This window comes from Pinus tabuliformis, chromosome Q (genome assembly GCF_031772625.1).
Source record: "Pinus tabuliformis cultivar Carrire ecotype Pingquan chromosome Q, CPIR1, whole genome shotgun sequence".
In the NCBI taxonomy this organism is placed as follows: Eukaryota; Viridiplantae; Streptophyta; class Pinopsida; order Pinales; family Pinaceae; genus Pinus; species Pinus tabuliformis.
Window position 1 is genome coordinate 524,555,430 of NC_142296.1, and position 27,443 is coordinate 524,582,872.

At 37.3% G+C, this 27,443-nt stretch overlaps 1 protein-coding gene across 1 annotated transcript; it reads right to left on the reverse strand.

Moving 5' to 3' along the window:
* Positions 1-6,045: 6,045 nt before the first annotated feature.
* LOC149220516 (heterogeneous nuclear ribonucleoprotein 1-like) lies at positions 6,046-7,226 on the reverse strand. The gene is made up of 2 exons (XM_089387127.1): positions 7,005-7,226; positions 6,046-6,906 (listed from the first exon to the last, which is right to left on the reverse strand). The coding sequence occupies exons 1-2, from the start codon at positions 7,224-7,226 to the stop codon at positions 6,046-6,048; spliced, it is 1,083 nt and encodes a 360-aa protein (XP_089243253.1).
* Between the last annotated feature and the right edge of the window lie 20,217 nt (positions 7,227-27,443).

The following is a 27,443-nucleotide window of genomic DNA, read 5'->3' on the forward strand; positions in this document are numbered from 1 at the left end:
TGTCGAGGTTGCATTAAATGCATTTAAGTTGATGACTTATCCACCACTTGCATTCGCTTTTGAGAGCTGGAGTGGTGCAGGGTGCCAGAAATCAAGAGAGTTGTGAAGTTGTTAGAATATTGAAAGCATTGACCACATTAACTGAACAACAACATAGATGGATGAGGCCCATCAACAAACTTGAGCAACCTACAATCGAGATAAGCTCGGCGATCTGCACTTCCACAAACTTTTTGTGTAGGAACCCCATACCTAATGGGGAATCCAACAAAACTCCCACTCCCACTCCCTCTACCTCCATATCCAACAGAGCTATCTGTGCTTCCATAAACCATGGTTGTAAGGACCCCATAGCTAATGGGAACTCCAACATAGCTACGATATTGTTAATAAAAGTAGTGTTATCATAGTTACCTTTGTTGAAGGCAAGTCCATATCCTACACCACTTCCATAATTAGGAGTATTGTACCCACTGGGTCCATATGAACAGTAACCATAACTATTATTCACTGGAGGAACAAGAGTTGAATGGAAGCTATGATAATTGTTGGCACCGAAATTACCTCCTCTACCATTAGGGAACAACTTGGGAATTGCTTGTTTGACTTCTACTATCTTTCCATTGAGCTGATGAAAGGGATTTTGTAGAACTAAATCCACAACATTTTTTGAGTCATAGATGATGAAGCCAAACCCTCTAGGTGCTTGAGTTATGGTATCAAACATTACGGCCGCATGGATAATTGTCCCAAACTACTGAAAATAATTTCTCATGTCATTCTCAGTGACTGTAGGTGCTAAGCCACCCACAAATATTTTCTTTGCCCTAATTTGGCCATGGCTACCATTACCAACTGTATTGCTCCTATGTTGCTCATTTTTGGAAATTTTTTTTGTTGAGAGTAATGAAAAAATGTCTTAATGGAATGACGGTTCAAACCGAAACTTAGATTAAGAGTTTGTTCCTGTTTTCTAGGGTGTTGTTTCAACTTCCCAATTTCTGTAACTTATATATATTCCTCATGTGATGCATGTAAGATAGAGCGTGTTCTGTAGAGGCAGTCTCCAAGTGGTATTCCACACCTGTGAGCTACTCAAATTTGATTCAATAAAGTTGATTCTTATATTTTTTGACATGGTATCAGAGCTTCAGGGATGAAGACCGCCTGTAACCCTGAGTGGAGGCATAAATTTGACAGGCTCAGTTGGAGGGCGATCGCCATGTTGATTCAGTTATGGCCTTACGCGATTTTTATTTTCAAAAACGACGCGAGTAGACCATTCTTGACTCGCGCCGACCATGAAGAGGAGGAAGTCTGTGGTGAAGAGGTGGCGAACAAGTAGAGGCCGCCGTGGATTTGGTTTATTTGGAGTTGAATCCGTTTTTGGATCACCGCGGGATTGTCATGGAGGAAGCTGAGACTGTCGAGGAAGAGGCCACCATTTTTTCTGTGCCTGCTGCTACGGTGAGAATCCTGTGGATTGGAGGTGTATGGACGCTGCAAGGAGATGCTATCTTCATGTTACATGGATTTATCGGGAACAATTGTACATAAGGCCGAGGAGAAGCCGCGTTGAAACTTCCTGCTGTTGTGATATTGTCACCACGATTGTTCTTTTGGGAATGAATTGGACAGTTTCTTCTCCTTCGCTTGAAAGTCACGATGGTATCAGAGGAGGTCGAAATATTGGAAGGGGAGGCCAAGATCCCTTCCCTAGAGGCCGAGATCCCTTGCCTGGAGTTCATTCAGATCTCTTGCCTGGCGGCCGACGTTTCCTGTGAGAGATCGTAGATACTGCCGTGGGAGAAGGCTGAGGAACGCTGCACGTGGGCTCAAGCTCTGAAAAGAGTTGAAGTCGTTGAGTCTGAATCTATTTGCTGATGTTGAATCTAACGAAGTCTGAAGAGGGTGCTATTTTTTTAGCTACTAATAGAGGCTGAGATCCCTTACACAGTTGGAGAAGAGAGTTTTTTTTGGGTTTGCTTCTCCTCCTCCCCACAGTGGGTGCCAATGTGATATCAGATCATTACATGAGAAAAAAGCAATGATTGGGCTGGTGGAGAAATAATTGCGGCTGTGTTTTGAAAGGACGACGATCAAGTAGAAAAGGAGTTTGGATTTTTTTTTTTTTTTTAATTAAGAATTTAATTAAAGTCTTTTAAATTTTTTTTTTTTTTAATTTAATTCTTTAATTTAAAAAAGGGGGCTTATTATTTGATAAAGGGGGCATTTTTTATTAAGAAAGAATTGAAGTGATCTCTTCAAAAAAAAGGGATCTGGGCTCAATTTTCATTGGATCTGGCATTTGCAGTAGTTTTGAATATCTGGGGTTGTTTTTTTAAGTTGTTGGGGTTGAAGTTTTTTTATTATTCAAGATGAATAATCAGTTAGCAAAAGCATACCTGAATGAGAATAACAAGCTGGATGGATCCAATTATTTTGGTTGGAAATTTAAGCTGCAAACCCTACTTGAGTGACACAATGCATGGGAAATTGTGAATAATGATGAGGTGAAGCCGAACCTGACTGCAGGAGGAACAACAACAACAATCCAAGACAAGGACAAGCAGGAGACTAAGGTGAGAATGCTCCTGAAATTGTCGGTCAAATATTGTGTTATTCCCCATATCTATGATTGCAAGACTGCACCAGGGATCTAGAAGACACTCAAGGATCTCTATGAGGTCAATAACACCAATCGATTTTTGTTATTGAAGGACAAGATTCTATCCATCAAGATGGAGGAGAATGAGATAGTTGTAGCATTTATTTCGCGGATCAAGGAGCTCAAGAACAAGTTGGGTGTTATCGGTGAATCTATGTCAAATACAGATTTGGTCATGATTACCATGAATGGTATGACTGACGAGTATCAGATGTTCATCACTGGCTTGAATGCAAGAGAAAAAGCCCCCGGGTTTGAAGAATTGAAAAGGATCCTCATGCAAGAGGAGGAAAGGCGGCTGACTCATAAACCTTAGAGTTCAGATTTGGCCTTAATGGCGAAGAAAAAGCCCTTTAGAGGAAATCCAAATGCAACATAGAAGAGCAGTGCAATCCCATACAGAAAGATGCCCCAACCTCATGGTACGTTTTTCAATATAAGTGTCTCTGCGACCAATTTTTTTTATTGTGGTAGAACTGGGCATATAGCCAGATATTGCATGAAGAAGAAGTTTGATGAAGGCCAGAAGAGACATAAACAACATGCATGTCATTTTTCTAATGAGGCACAAAGTCAGAACCTTAGACTGTTCATATTTGACTCTGCGCTTTCGGTTAAGGATGATGAAGAAAATACATGGTTTGTGGACTCAGGTGCATCCATCCACATGACAAGGATTAGATAGTGGTTTGAAGACTTCAAAGAGACCAACAGTGGAGCAAACATCTATATTGGCGATGATGGAAATATTAGACATATGCATAATGTTATATATGTACCCAGGATAAAAAAGAATATGATCTCTGTCTCTACGATAACTAATTAAAATCTCAAGGTATAGTTTTATAAATCATATTGTGTTATTAAAGACCTGTTGGATCATATGAAGCCTATTACATCAAGTATTCGTGTGGGAGGATTGTACAAGCTAAATGTCAAAAGTGCAACACATCAGGCATTGCCATCATCTGCCATGACTACAATGGACTTATGGCATCAGAGGTTCGGCCATATTAACTTTAATGATTTGCTGCTATTATTGAAAAGAGGTATGGTCGAAGGTCTTCTTGTTTTAAAACCTATTCATATTGATTGTGATGCATGTGCACTGGGAAAGTTGCACAAAGGTGAATTTCTTGTGAATGTTGATAGGAGGAGGAGAGATATACTCAAGCTGGTACACATAGATTTATGCGGGCCTATGTAGACAAGGTAGTTAGGTGGTGCATACTATTTTTTAGTGTTTATTGATGACTGTGCTAGATTTACTTGGGTGTATTTCCTCAGGAAGAAGAGACACACTTTTGAATACTTCAAGGAATTCAGAAGTATGGTTGAAAAGTAGATAGGTAAAAGCATCAAGATTCTCTACTCTGATCAAGGGGGAGAGTACAAGAAAGCTTATGTCCTCAAATAATACAAAGAGAATGGGATATAACAACAGTTTATAGTAACCCACAGTCCTCAACAAAATGGGGTTGCAGAGAGGAAGAATAGAACTCTTGTAGAGTGTGCTCGCAGTGTGTTAAAAGGTAAGAATCTTTCTAATGGGTTTTGGGTTGAAGCAATTAATACTGCTGTATATCTAAAGAATAGGAGTCCAAAAAGAAGTTTAGATTTCAAAACTCCTTTTGAAGCTTTATTTGGATATAAACCTGCAGTTAAGCATTTGAGAGTCTTTGGCTCTAAAGCCTTTGCTCAAGTCCCAAAGGAAGATAGAAATAAATTGAATTCAAAGGCCATCAAATGTATTTTTGTTGGGTATTGTACAAAATTTAAGGCTTACAAATTGTTGAATCCCTTTACTCATAATTTTTTTGCGAGCAGAGTTGTAGTGTTTCATGAATAGGTTAATGATGGAATCCATGAGAGTGCTAATGAAGAATGGCAAGTGCCCTTGTTGGTGGAAGAAGGAAGTGATGAATCAGGTGACAACAATGAGCAGCAACAACAGTAAGAAGGGAAAGAAGATGATGTAGGAAGGTTCAGTTGCCAGCAAGATATAGGGAAAATGCTTCTATAACTAGTATGATTAATGTTATTGAACCCTCTACTTGCAAAGAAGCCAGTTAATATAGTGAATGGAGGGTTGCTATGGAAGAGGAATATGAATCAATCCACAAAAACAAAACTTGGGATTTAGTTAAACTACCTGAAGGCAAACAACCCATAGGATGCAAATGGTTATATAAGCCTAAATTTAAAGCATATGAGAGCATTGATAAATATAAATCAAGGCTAGTTGCAAAAGGGGTATTCGCAACAAGAAGGTATAGATTATGATGAGACATTTCCCTCTGTAGCTAAACTAAACACAATCAAAATGCTAATTTCTCTAGCTACCAAACACCAATGGATGATTCACCAGCTAGATGTTAAATCTGCTTTTTAAATGGGGACTTAAAAGAAGAAGTCTACATAGTGCAACCTGAGGGTTTTGTCAAACAGGGTGAAGAATATTTAGGTTGCAAGTTGAAGAAAGCACCATATGGACTGATAATCTCATTAAAGAAATCAAGGAGCAGATGTCACAAGTCTTTGAAATAAAATACCTTGGAGAGCTACATTACTATTTGGGTTTGGAAGTCTGGAGGGATTCTGGAAAAATGTTTCTGTTACAGAGTAATTATTTCAAGAGCTTACTAGAAAAGTTTAGAATGGATCGGTGCAAAGCTGCAACAGTACCTTTACAACAGAATTTAAAGCTTCAGAATGATGATGGATCTAAGGTGGCAGATGCGACTTTGTATAGACCACTGGTTGGGAGTCTAATCTACATGACTACAACTAGGCCAAATTTGGCTTATGCAGTGAGTGCATTGAGCCAATTTATGTCAAAGCCCCTTGAGAGCCATTGGGTTGCAACAAAAGGTGTTTTAAGGTATCTCCAAGGAACCTTAGATTTTGGTATTGTTTATACTGATTCATGTAATGTTATATTGACAGGTTTTTTAGACTTTGATTGGGCTGGAAATGTAGATGAAGAAATGAGTCAAGTAGGGGAAGAAAATATTAACACATTTAAGCTATTGACACATCATTGTCATTTTACATAGTTACATATCATTATAGAGGTTAAAAATATGTTGAATAAGTAATTTACAAAGAACTTTATCCTTGTAAATAAAATGTCATTTATACATTATACATTAATTGTCATGGACTCATCACTTCATGTTCGAATCTAACTCTACAACTTCCTTCCAATGATCACGCATCCCATTTCCTAAGGCTACTTTCCACATTTTGGAAACCTTTATCAAACGTTACTTCTCATCAAAACCACAGAAAAGCGAAAAGAATATACAAAATTTATAAATAACAATAGCATATTAAAATCTGCAGTTTATATTTAATTCTGAAATTCTGAATTGATCTTAGCCACGTGGAGCGAATCCTGTTTCATATCCACCGGTTTGTTCTGCATAACCGGTGTTGCTGCCATTTGACTGTCCATTGTCAACTTGAGGTGCCCCATACTGACTTATGCCACCACCCCTACTCCCACTCCCTCCGCCTCCATATCCAACAGAACTATCTGTGCTTCCATAAACTATGGGTGTAGGAACCCCATAGTTAATGGGGAATCCAACATAACTGCCACTCCCATTCCCACTGCCACTGCCTCCATATCCAGCAGAGCTATCTGTGCTTCCATACACCATGGTCGTAGGGACCCCATAGCTAATGGGAACTCCAACATAGCTACGATTATTGTTCATAAAAGTAGTGTTATCATAATTACCTCCATTGAATGCAGGTCCATATCCTGCACCACATCCATAGTTAGGAGTATTGTACCCAGTAGGTCCATACGAAGAGTAACCATAACTACTGTTCACTGGAGGAACAAGAGTTGAATTGAAGCCGTGGGCATTGCTGGCACCGAAATTACCTTCTCTACCATTAGGGAACACCTTGGGAATTGCTTGTTTGACTTCTACCATCTTTCCATTGAGCTGATGAAAAGGATTTTGTAGAACTAAAGCCACAGCATTTTCTGAGTCATAGATGATGAAGCCAAACCCTCTAGATGCTTGAGTTATGGGATCAAACATTACAGCTGCATGGATAATTGTGCCAAACTGTTGAAAATAATTTCTCATGTCATTCTCAGTGACAGTAGGTGCTAAGCCACCGACAAATATTTTCTTTGTCCTGCTTTGACCACGGCTACCATTACCAACTGTATTGCTCCTATGCTGCTCATCTCTGGAAATTGCTTTTTTAACCTCCACCTATGTTTTTGATAAAAAACAAAAAAATGTGAACAAAGTCATCATTTGTAAAAACATCTTCAAACTGATCAAGAGAACAAAACAGAAAGGCAAGTTACCATTCGGCCATCAATGTTGTGCTTTTCTAAGAGAACCCTGTCTGCCACAGCTGGATCTGCAAAGACAATAAAGCCAAATCCCCGCAGCCTGCCTGTGATCCTGTCCTTCTTAATCTCTACTTCTAGGACATCTCCAAAGTTGCTGAAATAAGCTTTCAATCGTTCCTCTGTTGTGTACGATGATATCCCACCAATGAAGAGCTTCCCCTGCTCTGAATCCATATTAAAGCACTGCTTACACACAATCCATGTCATGAAAACATAAAATCTGAATTATACAAAAACACATACGCAAGTAATAGAGAAAGCGACTTACCGAACGTATTAAACGTACAAATTCAGAACTGTTGTAAAAAATCCAATTTGTGAGCTAATTCCCAAGTAATAGTGCAGGGACAACCCTAAAATCTGATTCGCTTAAATACCAAAACGCCACAAATTGAATCCTCTATCGAGGCGCGGACTATGGAGGATCGTCCGATGCTTGAACAACTTTTTAGTCAATAGGGTGCGCCTATATATATAAAGAGCGTGGCCACATGATAAGATGTCGGCGACGTGCCCATTAAAAAGCTTCTTGTCGGTTAAATAAGGAAGTTCTAAATTTTCAAGGTAGAGTGCTTGTTGACAGTAACTAAGGTTTGGAATTAGTTAAAAGTGGTAAATTGAATTTTTTTGGGAAAATTTTAATATGGAAAATTATATATAGATTGTTGAGTAGTTTATTTTCAGAATTAGCCAACCTGGTTAATTGAATTATTATTTTTTTAATAAATTTAATATAATTATTTATAGATTGGTGAGTAATTTTTAAAAGGTGGGTAGTTAAAATTTTCGTTTGAAATTTAAATTTAAAAAAATAAAAAATACAATGCCAAAATGTTTTGAGTAAAAAATTCAACTTCCTATAAAGGATTTGTTTCACTGGTTAACTTATTCTAATTATTTTTTGTTAATTAAAAATAGTTACTTTTAAAATAGAATACATGTAGTTACTTTTAAAATAGAATACATGTTTGGAATATTATAATAAAAAATATGTTTTTTTTTAATGGAAACTATAAGGGTTTAGGTTTATATTATTATTTTGATATTATTTTTTTATAATTAAATATAAATGAGTTTGAGTTCAGGTTTGTAGGTGAGTTGGTTAAACTATTTTTCTTTAAATTAATTAATTTATTTTTTTATCTATAGTTTAATTTTTTATGTTGTGTTTTTTTTGTTAATATTATATAAAGTTGAGAAAAAATTTGTTAGAATTGTGAATTTAAATTGTGCAGTCTCCATCATCTTGTTCTGCAATTTTTTTTAGAATGTTGAATCTATTTATGTATTCAAAAACTCAATTTAAACAATGAAAATCACAATTAATTGTGTCACTAGATTACTAAAAAAAAACCTAAACATAAAACAAAATAATTAGATGAACTCGCAATCCCAAAAGTTATATAACCCAAATCCAATTGAACACCTGCAGTCTTGTTTTTTCATGTCATATATGCTTTATATACTATATAAATAAAGTATTTATAGATCGTTTAAGAATTAGCTAAAAGTAGCAAATTAGTTAATTTTTATTAAAAAGAAAAATTTAATATAATAGATATATATAGATTGTTGAGTAATTTATTTTCGAAATTAGCAAAAAAAATGGCTAGGTTAAAATTATAATTTATATATTGGTGAGTAATTAATTAATATATTGACCAATGTAAATATATCTATTAGTAAATAGACATACCAAGTCAATCAATATCATGGTTTTGTGGTAACCGATGTTTACAATATGGTTCAATAGATGAAACTTGATATGTCGACATTCCAACATCCAGTCTTCAAAAGTCAATAACCACTGTGATTTGATTGGAAATTCCTTATTATTCAATGGTCGTGTTAGGATTTATCAGTATCAAGTATTTATGTAGTATCATGCACATCACAACATCTTGAAATACAATAGCCCCAACACCCATTAATAGGAAATACATATCATAAATTAATCTCGTTAACTCAAATATGTTTGTGATCTATTTATATCGAGGTAGTTGATATCTCGATCTCTGGAGGCCTAATAATTGAAGGATCTATACCTTGATATCCAACTCTCTATCTCTTGTCCTTTTAAAATTGGGCACCTCTTTCACCTAGATCTAACTCATAGTTGTTATGCAACCAACTCACAAAATAGAAGAAAAGATAGATCAACGACTAAAAACTTATCCTCTTCGAGGGGGAAACCTCCTTTACATTACATAAATGAACAATTCTAATATGATCCAAATGATAAGACCTCCTTGGTATATATAGGAGTCTAAGGGGTCACAATATAATCAAAGCCTACATAACAATAATAATGTAAGGGCACAACAATAACAATAGTGGGATTCTATGGGGCACAACAATAACAAACATGGGGGATACATGGGCATAACAATAACAATAGGGGGCTATACTAAAACTAACAATAAGGGGAATACACTAGTATTATAGGGACCTATCATGCCCCTCTCCTTCAAAAAAGTGTTGTCCTCAATGCTTGAGTAGTTCCAGATGTTTCTGTATCAAAATTCTCATCCTCACATGTGGACCTTTAGTGGGTAAGTTCTTCCACTTAATGAGATACTCTGAAATTAATCGATTTCATAGCCATCAGGTTCTTGTTTCCGTGACTGCTCAAATTCAAAGATGATTTTTCCTTCTTTGTCAAGTTTTGGCAACATTGTTTCAACTAGGATATTGACATTGATAACCTTCTTGAAGCATGAAACATGGAAAACTGGTTGTACTCAAGAAGATGCAAGCAACTCCAATTTGTATTCCATAGTACTAATCTTTTGCAACACCTTGTAGGGACCATAATACTTGGGTGATAATTTATTATCCTTCTTAGCTTGCTTGAGGGACATTTGTTTGTATGATTGTAACTGTAAAAATACCCATTTTCCTACATGAAAACTTCTTTCACTTTGATGTTGATTTGCTTGTTGTTTCATTTGATTAGGTGCCAGAGTGAGGTTATCCTTTAAGAGTTGCATAACTTGTTGTTGATGCTCAATGTGATCTTCTAATGCTTGAACCTTATAATTTTCTCTTAAAGATGATAAGATGGATGTTGGATGATATCCATAAAGTGCCATAAATGGGGTCATTTTTGTTGCAGTATAGAAAGAAGTGTTATACCACCATTCATCTAGAGGTAACCACTTGACCCATTGTGTTTGTTTATCGGATACAAAGCAATGAAGATATCCTTCCAAACATTTGTTCACTATCTCAGTTTTCTCGTTAGATAGAGGATGATAAGATGAGAAATGAGATAATTTAGTACCAAGAGAAGAAAATAATTTCGTCCAAAAATTTCCAGTGAAAATGGGATCTTTGTCACATACAATAACCTTCAGGTTTCCATGTAGCTTTTGTATTATTTCCATAAATGCAGTAGCAACTGTACTGGCTTTAAAAGGATGAGATAATGCACAAAAGTGTGCATACTTGTTAATTATATCACCTACCACCATGATCACACTCTTTCCTTCAGACTTTTGTAAACCTGTGATAAAATCCATTGAGACCTCCTCCCAATGTTGACTTGGAATAGCTAGAAGTTGTAACAATCATGGGGTCTTAATTCCCTCAACTCTAGTTTGTTGGAAAACCAAACATTTTGCCACAAAATTTTGAATATCAAATTTAAGGCCATCCAAAAAAACATTCCATCTTGACTATGTTGTAAGTTTTTAAAATCCTTAGTGCCCTCCTAAGGGGGAGGTGTGCAATTCCAAAAGAATACTTTTTTTGAGTTGGGAATTCTTACAAATATATAAGCAATATTTGTACCATAATGAGTCATATTTCTAGCTAAATGTCTCAGATGTACTGGGATCTTACTACAAATTTTGAATGAGTGTCCACACCTCTTCATCATTCTTCCATTCATCCCTTGCATGTACTATTGCCAAAATTTCATTTTCATAAATAAGTTTGTGTAAATAATTTCCTTTTATTGGACAACTTTCAAAAGCAATGGGTCTTCCTTCTTGCATTAATACAACACCAATTCCATTTCCTGAGGCATCACATTCCACAATAAAGGTTTTTGTGAATTCTGACGTTGCTAAGACCGATGCTTGGCCTTCTGGAGTCCAAGAAAATTCATCTTTCTTCAGTAATGTTGTTAGAGGTGCTGCTATTCTCCAATAATTCTTAACAAAATTACAATAATACCCTCTCAACCCGAGAAATCCATGAAGATTCTTTATGGTTGTGGGGGTTTCCATTCCTTAATGGATTTAATTGTGTTAGGTTCTACCTTAACACCCTTATGAGATACAATATGACCCAAATATTACGCCTCATGTACTCCAAAGAAACATTTGGATTTTTTTTTCCATATAATTATTTCTCCTCCAATAGTTTGAGCACCCTGTCAACATGTTGAACATGATCCTTCCAAGACTTGTTGTAGATTAGTATATCATCAAAAAATACTAACACAAATTTTCTAAGGAAGGGTTTGAAAATGGAATTCATCAAACCTTGAAATGTGGAAGGTGCATTAGTAATGCCAAAAAGCATGACCAAAAATTCATAATGACCCTCATGAGTTTTGAATGTTGTTTTGGAATGTCCTCAATATTCATTCTAATTTGTTGATATCCTGAACGAAGATCCAACTTTGTGAAGTAAATTTATCCATGTAATTCATCCAAAAATTCATCAATGACAGGAATGTGAAATTTATCTTTAATAGTGATCTTGTTGAGCTCCCTATAATCCAGACACATACGCCATGATCCATCCTTCTTGTGCACCAATACTACTGGAGTAGAGAAATAACTTTGATTGGGTTGAATTATACCAGCTTCTAGCATTTCTGCAACCATACATTCAATTTCTCTCTTTTGGGCATAGGGATAACTATAAGGTATAATGTTTGGAGGAACACTTCCTGGAATCAAATGAATAACATGATCATGATAATGAATAGGTGGGAGGCCTTTGGGAGTATCAAATACCTTGAAATGATTGTCCAAGACTTTTGGAGATTTGGAGTAATGGATGATTTCGATGTTTGAACCTCCAGTGTGCATAATTGTTCAATTACACCCCATTTTTTTTCTTCATAATATTTTTCATTCCATTAGAGTTGATTATATTTCCTTGTTTCCATATGATACCCCTTAATTCAACTTCCTTTCCTTCCCAAAAAAAATTCAAGAAAAGTTCTTGAAAATTAAAATTTATCATCCCCAAATATTGTAACCATTGGACTCCTTATACAACATCAACACCACCCATTGGAACGGAAAGATTGGCTATTTGATACATATTCCCCCATGGTTAGCTTGATATTATGGCACTTTTCAGAGCAATTTATAGTTCCTCCATTTGCAAGCATCATTTGACACTCTGGTGTTGGATATAGGAAGCAATACAATTCATTGCCTATCTTACAATGAATAAAATTATGGGTACTACCCAAATCAATCAACACTATTACCTTTTTCTTTTTGATATATCCTTTTATCTTGAGAGTTTGAGGAGTAGTAATTCCTGCCAATGCATTACAAGATATGGTCAGATTCATTTCTTCTTTTTTTGGGGTTGGTTCCTAGTATATATGCCTCTCCTTTTATGTTTCTTGTTTCTTTTCTTCCTCCTCTTCACAATCTATGTAGAATAATTTCTTCTCAGCACACTTATGACCTTTAGTGCATTTTCTACCAAAACTGTAACAAATCCCTTTTTCTCTTTTCTCCTCCAATTTGTGTGGTGTCAACCTTGTAGGTTGTGGAGGGTTAGGAGAAGCAACACTTCCATATTTGTAGTTGTGAGTGGTAGACTTCCATGTTTCCATAATATTTCTTTCAACTTTTCTTGCCACCCTGAATGCCTTCTCCAATGAATCAGGTTCCCAAAGGCAAACCTCATGTTGAATGTTATCATTCAATGTCCCTATGAAGACATCAATCATATGCTCCTTTGGAATATCAGTTACCCTGATATTCAATTTTTATAAGTCCTCAATGTGCTCCATCGTTGAACCATTTTGTTTGAGATTTATCAATTCTCTAAAGAAGGTGTTTCCCTTTGTATCCTCATAATGTTCTATCATTTCCTCTGTTAAAATTGACCAAGTGACAAGTGGTTTATGAGAACAAAGCCATTGATACCATACAACTAATTTGGTTCTAAATATAAAGTTGTAGTGTGTACCTTCTGTGTGTGTTGCACATCATGAAGATCAAAATATTGCTCCATCTCTAGTATCCATGTTACCAAATCCTTGCCATGAACTTCCTCATATCGATATTTGGAATGTGGTGGGTCTTAAACCCGACACTCGAGTCTCTAAAATCATAATTCATATTCCTTTTGTCCTCATCAATATTTTCATGGATTATATTGTCACCATTGGGAAGACTTTCTTGCAGCAACTTTGTCAATCCTTCCATCTTGACATTCATCATTGCTTCGACGTCTACTTTTAAACCATCCTTCAAATCTTCCATGTAAGATTTTAAACCATCCTTCAAAACTTCCATGCCCCTTTTTAAGCCATCCATGTCCCCTTTTAGTTCATCTTTGGTTTCTCTTTGTGAGAGTGAAAATTGTTGCAGTTGATCGTGTAATTTTGATATATCATGTTGCAAATATTCCTGTTCATGAGTCATAGTATATTTCTCTGATAGCTTAATGGATGTAAAATTATTTTGTTTCAGAGGCATTTTAGAACCAAATACCGATATCTATGCTTCAATATTCCCTTTGAATCACTTCAAACTGATTTTTCAAACAAAAGCTATGCAAAATTTTAAAAAATACATTCTTTTTTCTTTCTTTTTAGGATCTCGATATTGAATTTGTTGTATCTCTGTAATTTTTGATCTCCAAGTTTTTTAATTCCATCCTATGGTAACCTTATGAGTCTTCTTTCCACTACCACGAGTCAGACCAAGATTGGATTCTTCAAGATACATTTATGCCAAATATCCCACAATGACCTAATTATGTAATCTTTTAATAGAGCGAACTTGTACGGAATTCCATGTGGCATTGTTTCAAACTTCAGCTCTGAAAATTGATACATGAGATGCTACAGTCTGTTTTGTTTATGTAACTCTTTACAAAATTCTAATCCGATGCTTGAAGCAAAATTTATGACGATTTTCCCTCGGTCACCTGTTTGAGACTGAATTCTAGAGCATGAAGAAACCCTAACTTCTTCAGACCATATATCTAAAAATATAGTGAACCAAGTTCTGAAATTTTGGAAAGCAGTTCACCAATATTTCAGCTCCATGTGGTCACAATTTCAGCTTCTAAGGATCGGTATAAAAAAGTTATAGTGAAAAATCCACGATGGCCTATTTGAAGCAGCAAAGCCCTAGAATCGAAAGCTTTGATACCAAATGTTATTGCTCACAAAATAGAAGAAAAGATAGATTAACGACTTAAAAATTATCCTCTTTGAGGGGAAACCTCCGTTACATTACATAAATGAAAAATTCTTGGATGATTCAACTGATAATACCTCCTTGGTATATATAGGAGTCTAAGGGGTCACAATATAATCAGAGCCTACATAACAATAATAATGTAAGGGCATCATAATAACAATAATGGGATTCTATGGGGTCAAATATAAAACAACATGGGGGATATATGGGCACAACAATAAAAATAGGGGGATACACTAACAATAACAATAAGGGGAATATACTAGTATTATAAGGACCTAACAATAGCTCTCCATCGACCCATGTGACTAAGGACTAAGGCTAAATTTCTAATCCTCAATTTTTCAAAATTTTTAAAACCATGTGATCAATCCCCAAAATTATCCAAGGAAAAGTAGGCTTATAGAGGGGGTTTCTCATCCTTTTGTAAGGGTTGAAAAGGGATTTGAAAAGGAAATGATATATATAAAGAAGCATGAGATTGAAAAATTCTTCACTAACCATGAAGATGTCCAAAATTATCCTTCTCACGATCTCGTATCAAGTGTTTATTTGAGGATTCAAAGAGGCCATTGTTCAAATCTTACCCCCATTTGAATCCTTCATGCATTTTCATCCCAACCAGGTCAAGAGTTCTTTATTGAACTCTATAACACTTTGCCTTAGATGTTACAAGAAGGCTCCTTCCCTTGAGCATGCACCTTGCAATCAAGGTTTTGAATCTTACATCTAAATATGTACCTTGAAAAAACCTTATAATATTTGTAGTATACTTGGGGCTTCTCTTTCCTTACCAATAAAGGCCTAGCTTCCTGATTAACACTCACTAAGAGCTTTTCATAACCAACCAACCATCCTAGCCCTCCAAGAGACTAAGGTGGTTAACCTTCCTTGTATACTTATTCATAAATTATTATATCATAAAGACCTAAAAAAATCAAGAACATTAACAATAACGAAGACTAAAGTCTGACAGTCTTATTCTCCTAAAAACATATCATTAGGGCACATGAAGATCCAAAAGTAGGCATATGAATGTTATACATCCATTGCAACCAGATTTACCCTTTCATATTATAAGTAAACATCCCAAATACCATATTGTCCATTTAGGATACAAGCACATAAGTATACACATTTCATCTATTGGACATAATCATTCAATATTTTTGACCATGTAAATAATAAAATTGTAAATATTCAAGAAGATGAAGATGAATTGAATCTCATATAGTGAACCAATGAGTAATATGAGTTTAAATTTTATTAATATATAATGGAAAATAAATCACTTGGGAGTTACCTCTGACATGGTATCAAAACTAGTCGAACTCCTATCCCACTCAAAAACATCCCTAGTCTCTAGCCTATCAAGTTTTCCATTATGGTATGTTAGCTTTGCCCATGAGGTAGAAAAAGCCCCTTGTCAAATCCATTGCAGCATATAGTTCTAATTTTGTAAATACATTTCATTTCTTCCTATGCCAATTTATCTATAGTTTTTTCATTGTCCCTCATCTTTGAAATTTTGAGTAGGCGACATTTAAAACCCTAGGCTCACTCTCCTATGTATCCATCTACTGGTTTGATTTGGTAGTTGTCTCAAGGGTTCAATTCGTTAATCTACACATTCAAACCATGGTCGTTAATCCATCCCTCGTAATTTTTTTTCCTTCATTCACATCCTACATTTCTCATGTAGAGAAACCCTCTATCCCTTCTCATGAATATGTAATCATGGGCCAACCTAAAAATGAATCCATCAGTAGAATCATGCCCCCAAATGATGGTAATGGATGAAAAGTTCAATTCCATGATAGTTGTCAGGTGTTTATTCCCTTGGAAAGGAATTTCTCATCATTTTTGGTAATAAGAGTAGAGACAAGGTCGATATTTTGGTTGACATGGCCCAAGCCATTTTATTGCTAGCCCATTTTTTCAAGCATTGGCATAGAACAATAATGTTATTTGAAATTGTTAAAAATAACAACAAGAAATTCCAATTTAGTCTGTCCTTAAATTAAAATTGTAATTCTATTCTCATAGCAACTAGTAATAGTTAATTAAGTTAAATTGATTTAATTGACTTAGGAATTTCGAGTTGGAAGTCTATATAGAGTCATGTAGAGTGATCCCTAAATTTTAGGGGCCCAGGTTGAGTTCTTTGGAGTTGTAATTAGATAAATCAGTCTAACTGAGTTATAGTCAGTTAAACTAGTTCTAACTATTGGATGAACTAGTAGAGGTCTAGTAGTGGATTAGTGCACCAGTGCATCAACTAGTACCACACTAGTTAACTGAAGATTCACTGACAAATAACTCATGCATGTCAGTCCAGAGGAAGACCCAGTTGAGAGTAGAGTGCAGGGATAGTGTACTATCAGTTGTATAATTTTTCGAGTTGTACAGATGGTGAATGTAATCAGTTGAGGACCTAAGTTTGGATTGCACAGTTATGAAGGATTTCCCAACTAAATATGGGTTGATTCTATGAGGAATTGTGCAAGGAAGTAGGGGCTTGGCAGGAAACGAAATTGGCTAAGTGTTGGCTAGAGCGGGCTTGTGAGGTAGAGAGTTAGATCATACTTGTGGAGGGATTGTTCTAGTGTGAACAAACATTTTATTTTCATCTCAGATATTTTGGTTAATGCAATATAGATAGTCGGGGTTTTGAGTAGTTTATTTCCCTAGATAAATATTGTGTTATGTGCGATTGATATTCTTCCTCTTTCTGATTATTGTTTTCATCGATCATTATTGGTTTCCGTTGTAAAGAGTAGAGTAGATTATTGTCTTATGTTTTAGTATATCACATGAGTTGTTGAATATAAAGAAAAAAATCTACATGGTATCATAGCTAAAGACAATATAGAAGAGGATATTTCGAGTTTGTTGTGTAGGTGAAAATCGAATTTGTAGTTCATACTTCAGATCAACAATATGTCTTTCTACGGGTTGCGACTTGAGTATGCCTTGGAAGGCAGCTCGAATTACATAACATGGAAGGACAAGATGGAAGCAGTGTTGGAAGACAATGGCCTCAAGGAATTCATTGATCAAGACATTCCTAAGCCTCCAGCATCGGATGCTAAAGATCTGGTTGAATGGAGAAAGTGTGTGGAAAAGGCGAGGCAGATTATCCTTGAGGGAGTTCGAGACCACATTGTCTCGAGTCTCCATGGAAAGGAAACTCCATACTCAATGTGGAAGGCATTGATAGACCTATTTCAGAATAGCAGTGACCATAGGAAGTTGGCACTGAAGGAAAAACTCAGAAAGATCAAGATGGAGAAGGGTGACTCAATTATGAAATACTTGACCAAGTTCACTCATTGTCATGATGAGCTTGGAAGTGTTGGGATTACTATTTTCGAGGATGATATGGTGAGCCTAGATCTTCTAGGACTCCCAAAGTGTTGGCACAATTATTAGGACTCTATCAGTGGGAGGGAGAAGCTTCCAAATTGGGAACGATTGTGGTCAAATTTTGTACAGGAAGAGATTCAGAGGAGCACCAGAGACGGATCCTCATCAAAGACTGATAATGAGGAAAATTGTGCCTTGGAAGATAAGGAAAAGAAATGGAAGAGGAAGGCATCCCATTCCAAACCAGATTTTTGTCATGGAGGAAAGAAGAAGGACATGTTGAAAGTCAAATGCTTTCATTATCATGACCTGGGACATTTTGCTACAAATTTGCCACTCAAGAAGTCCAAGAAGAAGTCCTTAGGAGGAGCGACAGTTGAGGCTCTCATCTCACAATTCGAATTGGAATTTACCCTCATCACATGCATAGTGTCATCAATGATGGGTAGTGCATGGTACCTAGAAAGTGGAGCTTCTTTCCACATGACTAGTAACAAGGAGCTCTTTAGTGACTTGGAGGAGAAGGATCCCTATATGAATATTGAGATGGGTGATGATGGGAGGTATAGTGCTACTGGGTTTGTACAATTACCTTTTAGAGGGAATCAGGTGCTCCCCTCACTTTGCGAGATGTTATGTATGTTCCTGGTTTGAAGAAGAACTTGGTATCTTTTTTCCATGTATATTCCTAATTCTAAGGAATGTGAGGGTAGCACTGAAGAATGGAAAGATGAAGAATATCGTCCATGCCAGCATTTCAAAAGCACAGATGATCATAGTGAGGATAACATTCCTCATAATGATGATGAAAATGCTTATACAAATGATGATCCAATGATGGAGATGTTGCTAGGAAATATTGTATCGAGGAGTAGGAGTAGAACTTTTCGTATCAATCCAAGACGTTCTAGTTATACAAGGAGTAGAGCAGAATATCTGAAGAGAAGAAGTTCTATCAACGCTCTCATTTCAAGTGAATGTTGTCAAAAATATTGCTTGAAACATATGGATTTCAAGTTTGCATTAGAGAAAAGGAAGAGATATTTGTCAATGAATAAAATCATGCAAATTTCATATTTAGTGGGGTGCATGCAATCTACATTGTCAAGTTATGATTATCATATTGGGTCTTTATTTATCTGTAGAAAGGCTTTCAAAATGTTTCATTCAATGGGTAATTTTCTTCTGTCAAGAATCCAAGAAAATTTGGAAAAGGATCCCACATTTTATTCAAAAGTACGTCATAAACAATAGTTTGGGCCATTATCAAATACTGCAATGTCATGGATGAAAGATTTATTTTCAAAGCATGGAGAATTTATGCCAAATAGATAGACAATAAATATTCCAGATAGTTTTTCAAGATGAGAAATCTACAACTTATACAAATAATATGCAGAAGGTGCTGAGGGACATGGTCAATTTATTACATATCAATATTTTGTGAAGATATGGAACAAAGAATTCAACAATGTCTGTATTCCTAAGAAGACAAGGATGGGGATTTGCAATACATGTGCTTCTCTTGAAGGGTCAGAAAGTGGTAAGCATTCATAACTTTAACTTTTAAAATTGCATAGTCATCAACTATGAAAATGTATTTCTGAATGACTTTCTTTTATGTTGTGTAGATTCCATTGTCAAAGCACTTCAAGAGCATCGCGAACAACAAACAAGTGAAAGGAAAAAGTTGTACAAGCATCGAAAGAAGTGTCATGATAATCCAAATAAATATTTGGGTTTGATAATTGATGGTATGGACCAGAAGAAAACACTTCTACCACATTTTGTTCGCACACCCAAAAATTTATAGGAGGAAAATTTTATTTAGTATCACTTGGTCGGTTGTATGGTATTCAATGGGAAAATGTTGCCAAGCGTATGCTTCACAGCTCCAAATATTCATAATGATGCAAATCTAACAATAACCATAATTCATGATGTGCTTTCTCATTGGTCTGGTAATCTTCCCGAATTTTTGTATCTACAATTGGACAACACTTGTCGCGAAAACAAAAGTCAAACTGTTTTTGGATATCTAAACATGCTTGTTGAATTGAGAATTTTTCAAAAGGTAAAGGTTGGTTTCCTTCTTGTTGGGCACACTCATTACCATATTGATAAGATGTTTAGTTGTTTTTTAGTCGCATTGAGGAGGAAGGAAGTTGGGAGCTTGCCATCATTAATTGAATGTATTAAGAAATAATACATACGAGAGCCTACTTTTGATGTGTTGGAAGAAACTGTTGACATGCGAAGGTTTATTCTGATATCGCATGGTGAGGAGAACTTAATGACATTAGCTTCCAACATCAATTTCGTATCAAAAAAATTGATGGGAAAACACTAATATGGGGCAAGAAGTATTCAACTACTGCAGAATGGGCACCGTCATTAGGTTTGGCATTTTTGAAGTTCATTCCAGATCATCCAATATTTTCATCAAATATATTGTTATTACAATCAATTGCTGAAGTTCATAATGCACGCAAGAAGAATAGAGATATAAATTATTTTGATTGCCTAGAAGAAATAAAAAAATGTATTAGATATACATATGAGTACTTTGATATTGTTGATTCAGTTTGGTGGGAGTCTTTTTTCAATAATCAAAGTGATATCATTTCAAGAACAACAAATGAAGATATACCTTTGAAAAATCCATTTATTTGGCCACAAAATGTGTCAAATGAACATGAGGAAAGAAACATTGTTGAACAACAAAAATCTCAAGGTATTATTAATTCTTCACAGGTAGAGGAAAGAGAAATGTATATTGGTTTCAGAAGATCTCATGCACAACGTGAAGCCATGGAAGAGCTTTACAGGGATTCGATACAGGAAATTAAGGAGGGTTGAATGATCACAGTGCTAGAAGATGGAGATCCCAATGGCTATCCATTATGGGTTGCTAAGGTTATAAAGGCCATTACAGAAAATGAAGATGTTGCAGGTGTTGAAGTACATTGGTATGCCACAAATACACACCCATTCAATGTTGTGTATAAGCCAGAGATGGTAGTTGATCAAAAAAATTGGTGGAAAGAGAAAAAGAAAGGTACAAATATAAATCGTTGTCGCACATATCTCTTAAAATTGGAGGATGTTGACAAACTTGTTTATGACTTCAATTTAACAAAGAGAGGAACTCTTCTCTTCAAGATGATAGAGATTTTGAAGAGGTTGTTAGCAGAAGGAATAGTGTTGAGATGGAAGTTTGTTGAAATCAGTCATAGATGCAGAAGAATTTTGAAACTTGGAATGGTGGGCATACATGTGGACTCAGATGGGGCACTAGTTGATGAAGGAGAAGAATATGGAACATCTTCATCTGCATCCAGTCATTCATCTGAAGATGTGAATTTTGATGGTGTGCTAGAAAATATGATTTATTTTAAATAATTGTCTAAGAGAGTTTATATAACTGATGTTTGCATCGTATCTTCAAATCAAAATTTTGATTTCCATATGGCGTTAAATGAAGTTATGAGTCATTTTTATGTTTGTTCGATTATATGTTTTAATTATTATGATTTTTATTTTTTAGAATATCTACAATGCAACAATAACTTAGAGATATAATGTATGTTTCATTCAATTTACAAGTAATGAAATTTTGATTAATTTAGTCATGTAATTTGTTCATAATGTCATGGTTTTTTATTTTATGGTTGAAAAGTTTCCAATTTTTTTTGTATCTTCAATGTTATGGTTGAAAACAATTAGAATTTTAGCGATCTTTAGTGTCAAGTTATTATATGTTTAACAACATGGATGAAAATTGATAGAATTTTAATGTGTTTCAGATCCCATTATTTTATCTTTATCGTCAATACTAAAAAATGTTGAAATTATGGAAATTGTCTCGAGCTGCTGCGCATGCGGCCAAGGGTTCCTGCTACGTAACCGTTTGGTTCTTCGTTCATCGCTCATGGCCCCTCCGGAGGCTCCACCAGAGGGGATCGACATTCAGCAGGCATTCTCAAACTTGGTGAAATCACTGCCTCCTCAGCGCCCACGACCCGCTGTTTCAAAATTTGTTAAGAAGCTCGATGGCCTTCAAGAAGTTCTCTTGCCTCCTGCCCTACCTCGCTTGGTCGCTCTTTCGCTGGCAGAAAAAGGACTCATTGGACAGTTCACGGGCCTCTGGCCCTCTCCGAAAACCGTCCAGAGATGGGTCGAGAGAAACTGGTCAGATAAGATACAAGGGAAAATATCCATTAGATTCTGCAGGAAAGGGTATTTTACATTTCACTTTGAATCCAAAGAAGACAAGGATTTAATTTTAAAAAACGGGCCCTATTTCATGGATTCCAGGGGCTTGTATCTCAACAAATGGATCCTTGATTTTGATCCTGAGCTCAATGTTCCCAGCGCTATCCTAGTTTGGGTCCAGCTCCCTCATCTCCCCCTCCATTGCTGGGGGGACGATTCGGTTCGAGCCATACGGAATACAGTGGGCAAATATGTTGACCGAAGCGAGCCAAAGGACAACATGCAAGCTTGTGCTCAGATCTGTGTGGAAGTGGATATAGGCAAAGGCCTCCCTGAAGCCATCAAGCTCAAAGTGGACGATTGGAGACATATTCAGTAGCTGGACTACGAGCAGATCCCGTTCAAGTGCAAGGTATGTCACGAGTACAACCACTTTGCAAATCGATGTACTAAGCTTATTAATGTAGAAAATTGTCGTCAAGAGGAACAATGGGAAGTTGTTAAAAAAAAGAAATCGGCCTCCCTGGTTAAAGCCACCCATGAAGCAGATCCATCAACCTCAGCAGAAGATCATCCTTCCCCCTCTCCTCCTGCACCCTCCAAATCCTCCCCCCGCTCCCCTCTTCCGCCCCCTTCATCTAACCCCTTTTCTATTCTTTCTCTCCCAGAAGGCCATCCCCTTGACCCTCCCTCTCATGATAGCCACCCCCAAAGTTCTTCCAAAACCTCCCCGCCCCTGATCATCTCCTCACAGCCCCCTCTGGACCCTCCTATAAACAGAAACACCAGGAGCTCTTATAAAGATCATGGAGGATCTAGTGATACTTATAAGAAGCTTGGTCCGGGCAGGAAATCTGCCAAGCAGCATCGGGACGAGAACGCGCAGAAAGACATCGCTATGGGAACCCAGACACCCATAGAATCTTTCATCCTGGGTCAGCATGACACAGAAACAGACAACAAGGAACAAGGGGGGTGAGCACCACCCCGGATATCACACTTGCAATGATAAAAATCCTGTCTTGGAATAGCAGGGGATTTGGGCACCCCTCCAAGATAGTAGCCCTTAGAGATCTCATACATCACAAGAAGCCTGGAATTATTTTGCTGCAAGAAAAAAAGCAAGGTCAGCAGGAAATGAATGGTATTATTGAACAGCAGAAACAGTTTAAAGGAAGCTTCAGTGAAGAAAGAGGAGCTTTAGGAGGTATAGCCACTATGTGGAATCATAGCATATGGAACTGCAATTCGGAAACCATCAACCAACACTGGATCAAAACAGTCTTGGAAAACAAAGAAGATATGAAAACTATAATTATTTACAATATCTATGTGCCCAACCATTACGGAGACAAGGATTGCTGCTGACGCGATCTAAAGTCCAATATTGACGAAGAAGGGTGCTCTAACATTATTTTGGGAGGCGATCTCAATCTAATCCTCCACGCAAATGAAAAGAGAGGCGGTAGTTTCATTTATGGCCCCTACAAAATCCATTTGGAAAACATTATGCAAGAATATGAACTAATGGACATTGTTCCCAAAAATCGGAGATACACATGGAGCAATCGCAGGATTGGTGCAGACAACATTATGGAACGATTAGACAGAATTTTAATTAACGTTTCGCTGCTTTCCAGGTTTTCAGTTGGGTACGCCAGTGTTTTGACATGCCCTGTCTCAGACCATTTTCCTATCATTCTCACGCTAGAAAAACATAACAATCTGGGACCTATACCCTTCAAGTATAGCTCTCTTTGGAACAACATACCAGCAGTAACTGAAATTGTTCTCAGAACCTGGAGTTAGCATGTCGAAGGATCCCCTGGATTCATTTGGGAGTCCAAACAAAAGAGAACCAAATAGGAAATTAAAGAATGGGCCAAAACAAGCTATAAAGAACTTGAAGAGGAAAAAAAGGAGCTTAAAAATAATCTCAATAGCATGCAAAGAGCGATAGAAGAGTTTGGGCTCACCAAAGAAAGAAAACAACAAGAAAATGACCTCTATTCACAACTATGCCGAGTTAAAAGAGCAGAGGAATTAAAATGGAGGCTAAAATCGAGGCAATTGTGGCTGCAGGGAGGAGACAGAAACACAACGTTTTTTCATAGACAAACAACTGTTTGAAAGATAAGGAATAGTGTAAGCTCCATTATAGATGCTGAAGGAAACAAGCAAGAAAACCAGGATGCCATTCGAAGGACAGCAACAGAGCATTTTTGAGACCTTCTAACAGAAACCAAAGATCAGGAGGATTATACCGAGCTATTACAACATCTTCCTGTGGGGATAAGCAAACAAATAAATGATAGTTTAACCAAAGAGTTTGACGAGGAAGAAGTCAGAAGAATGGTTTGGGCTCTTCAGCCTGATAAAGCCCCAAGTCTTGATGGCTTCTCTATATGCTTCTATCAAACATTCTGGGGAATCATTATAAAAGATTTGATAAAAATGTTAAAGTGGACCCAACGAAAGTGCAAAGTAGGGGGATACACCAACGCCACTCATCTGGCCCTCATACCCAAAGAAAACCGGCCCTCTTCATTTGCTAGATTCCGTCCAATATCCCTTTGTAATTCTTCCTACAAAATTATGTCCAAAGTCATCGCCTCCCACCTCAAACCCTTTCTCCCATCCCTCATCTCTGAAAACCTATGGGGGTTTTTAGAAAACCGTCATATAACTGACTCCATTCTTCTAGTACAAGAAGCCATACATTCGAGCCAGTCCAGGAATGAGAAAGGACTTGTTCTCAAACTGGACTTGGCCAATGCTTTTGATAGAGTGAGGCACTCCTTTCTCTTTGCCGTCCTGAAGAAGATGGGATTTGACGCAGGCTTTATGAACCTCATCAAGGCCTGTATTACCAGACCATGGATCACCCCTCTCGTTAATGGCAGACCAGGTGAAGCTTTCCAATCCACCCGAGGTCTAAGACAAGGCTGCCCCCCTCTCACCTTATTTTTTCATTCTGATCGCTGAATCATTTATAAAAATGCTGGACTTCCATCGGAGAGTTTGCCTCATAACTGGAATAAAATTTGGGAATGGAGTCAAGAATAAATCATTCGCAATTTGCAGATGACACCCTGCTAATTGGGGGGGCTTCCATCAAAATAGCTAGGCGCTTCAAATTCCTTCTGGACAAATTCATGGATTACTCTGGCGGCCTGGTTAATCAGCAAAAAAGTTGTATTTACAGTCGGAACATATCAGCGCAGGTCCTCCACAATATAGCTGCAACATTTGGGGTCTCATGCAATTATGACTAGACTCATTTCTCATATCTGGGCATTCCTGTAAGCGCAGGGCCCTTGAGGGCAGAAGTTTGGGACACTATAATCGATAAGATGAAAAGGAAAGTCCAACAGTGGGGCTCAATATGGCTTAATACAGCTAGCCGCCTCATCCTTCTCAAATCTAGTATATCCTATTTTCCTTTATAGCATTTCACTCTTCTTCAAGCCCCTGCCTCCTTCCACCACGAAATGGAAGGCATCCTTCGACATTTCTTGTGGAAAGGAGGGAAACAGGACAAAAAGAAATTTAATTTGATCATATGGACGCAAGTAATTTAGCCCCAGGATCAAGGTGTTCTGGGCATCAGATCCCCCAGATTTCTCAACTTAGCTTTCGAAGGCAAAATTGTTTGGAGACTCATAACTGGTCTTCCTGCATGGTGGAAAAGTGTCTTGGAAATCAAATATTTAAATTTTCCAAGGCACCAACTCCTCGATCAAGACATCCCCAAGTAGGAGTCAACCCCATCCTCTCATTTTTTGAAAGAGCTGGTATTCACCATTTGGATCAGATCTCTCAGTGGGATCCTTTAACCCTTCTTTGGGCTGGATGGTCCTTCCTTGTTATTCCCAACAATCTCAAAACCAGTTTGACAGCCCTTCAGTCCCATCTGCATAGCATAGCCCCTGTTAAAAAAAATGATTTAGATGGCTTCAGATGGGACCCTTCCGGATCTCTATATACCATTAAGGCTGCTCACCAATCCCTCTACAGCAGCAATCATCCGATGCCAATCTGGAATCATTGGAAGGCTATTTGGAAGTCCAAGGCCCTTCCAAAAATCAAATTTTTTATATGGACTCTTCTTAAAGGCAAGACTCTCACCGCTGAAAATCTGCAAAGGCGTGGTATCATCGGCCCTTCTCGCTGTCCCAATTGCTTGGCTGCTGAGGAAACCATCCACCACCTTTTTATTGGCTGCCCCTTTGCTACTGAATGTTGGGGAAACTTGTATCAGAACAACCAGACTCTGTGGACCAGCCAAATCACCATAGGAGAAATTTTGCACAAATGGAAAAAGAATTTCCCCTGGAAGAGAAGGAAGAACAACATAGCGAAGAGGGTACGGGACCTTCTCCCTTATACCATGTTATGGAATATTTGGTTGGCTCGCAATTGAAAAGTTTTTAAGGACAAGGGATTGAATACTAGAAGTCTTTGTAGCAAAGCAAGGGGTCTCGCCCTTGAAACCATATCAGCCAAAAAACAGAGGGGAATAGACATCACCGAGCTTAGTGTAGAAGAACGAAGTTTCATTGGTCATTTGTTGGACAAAAGCAACAGCGGGCACACAGGTAGCATAGCTAGCAACAGGAAAAACACTGTCCCTCAGAACTGGAAAATAAGACTCAAAGAAAATGAGTTTGCTGCTTGGATCCAACATTCCAAAAGGTACAACCCTTTTTTTTACGGAGCTTCAAAGTCGAATCCAAGGGCTGCAGGGGCTGGAGAAGTGATCCTTGATGAAAATGGAGAAATTGTTTTATCATATGAATGGGGTTTAGGACACATCTCCAACAACAGGGCAGAAGCCCTGGCCCTATATCAGGGACTTCTTCAGCTTGGGAAGCTTGGCATCGATGCAGCCTCCATCTTTGGAGATTCATCAATGGTCATTAGTTCAATGGTCCAGAAGAGAGACCCCCTCAATGTGTGCCTCCAGCAGACTTTAAGGCGCTGTCAAAGCCTAGCTCACCATATGAAAGATCTGCGCTTCCATCATGTTTTGTGCAGCTTAAACAAAGATGCAGATAAACATGCCAATAAGGCATGCGCCAGACCTCAGGGTTGTTTAGTTTGCAACGGAGTGGAGACTTCCCAACATTTGCCATGACTGTTTACAACTTTTCTCTTAACCATCTTTGCAATAAACCTATAAGTACAGACACAGCGGAAGGATCGAAGAAATATAACTCTCTCATCATGATTAAGATAGACAAAGGAGTCTAGCGCATTCAAAAAATTCATGTGCACGAGACTTCAGCTAGGTGGTCGCTCCTCCTTCAGATCCCCTCGCTCCTGCATCCTCGTTTCAGTCCCATCTCTTCCATAAGCCCACCTATTTCCCTTTTTGCTCAATTGAACGCTCGGT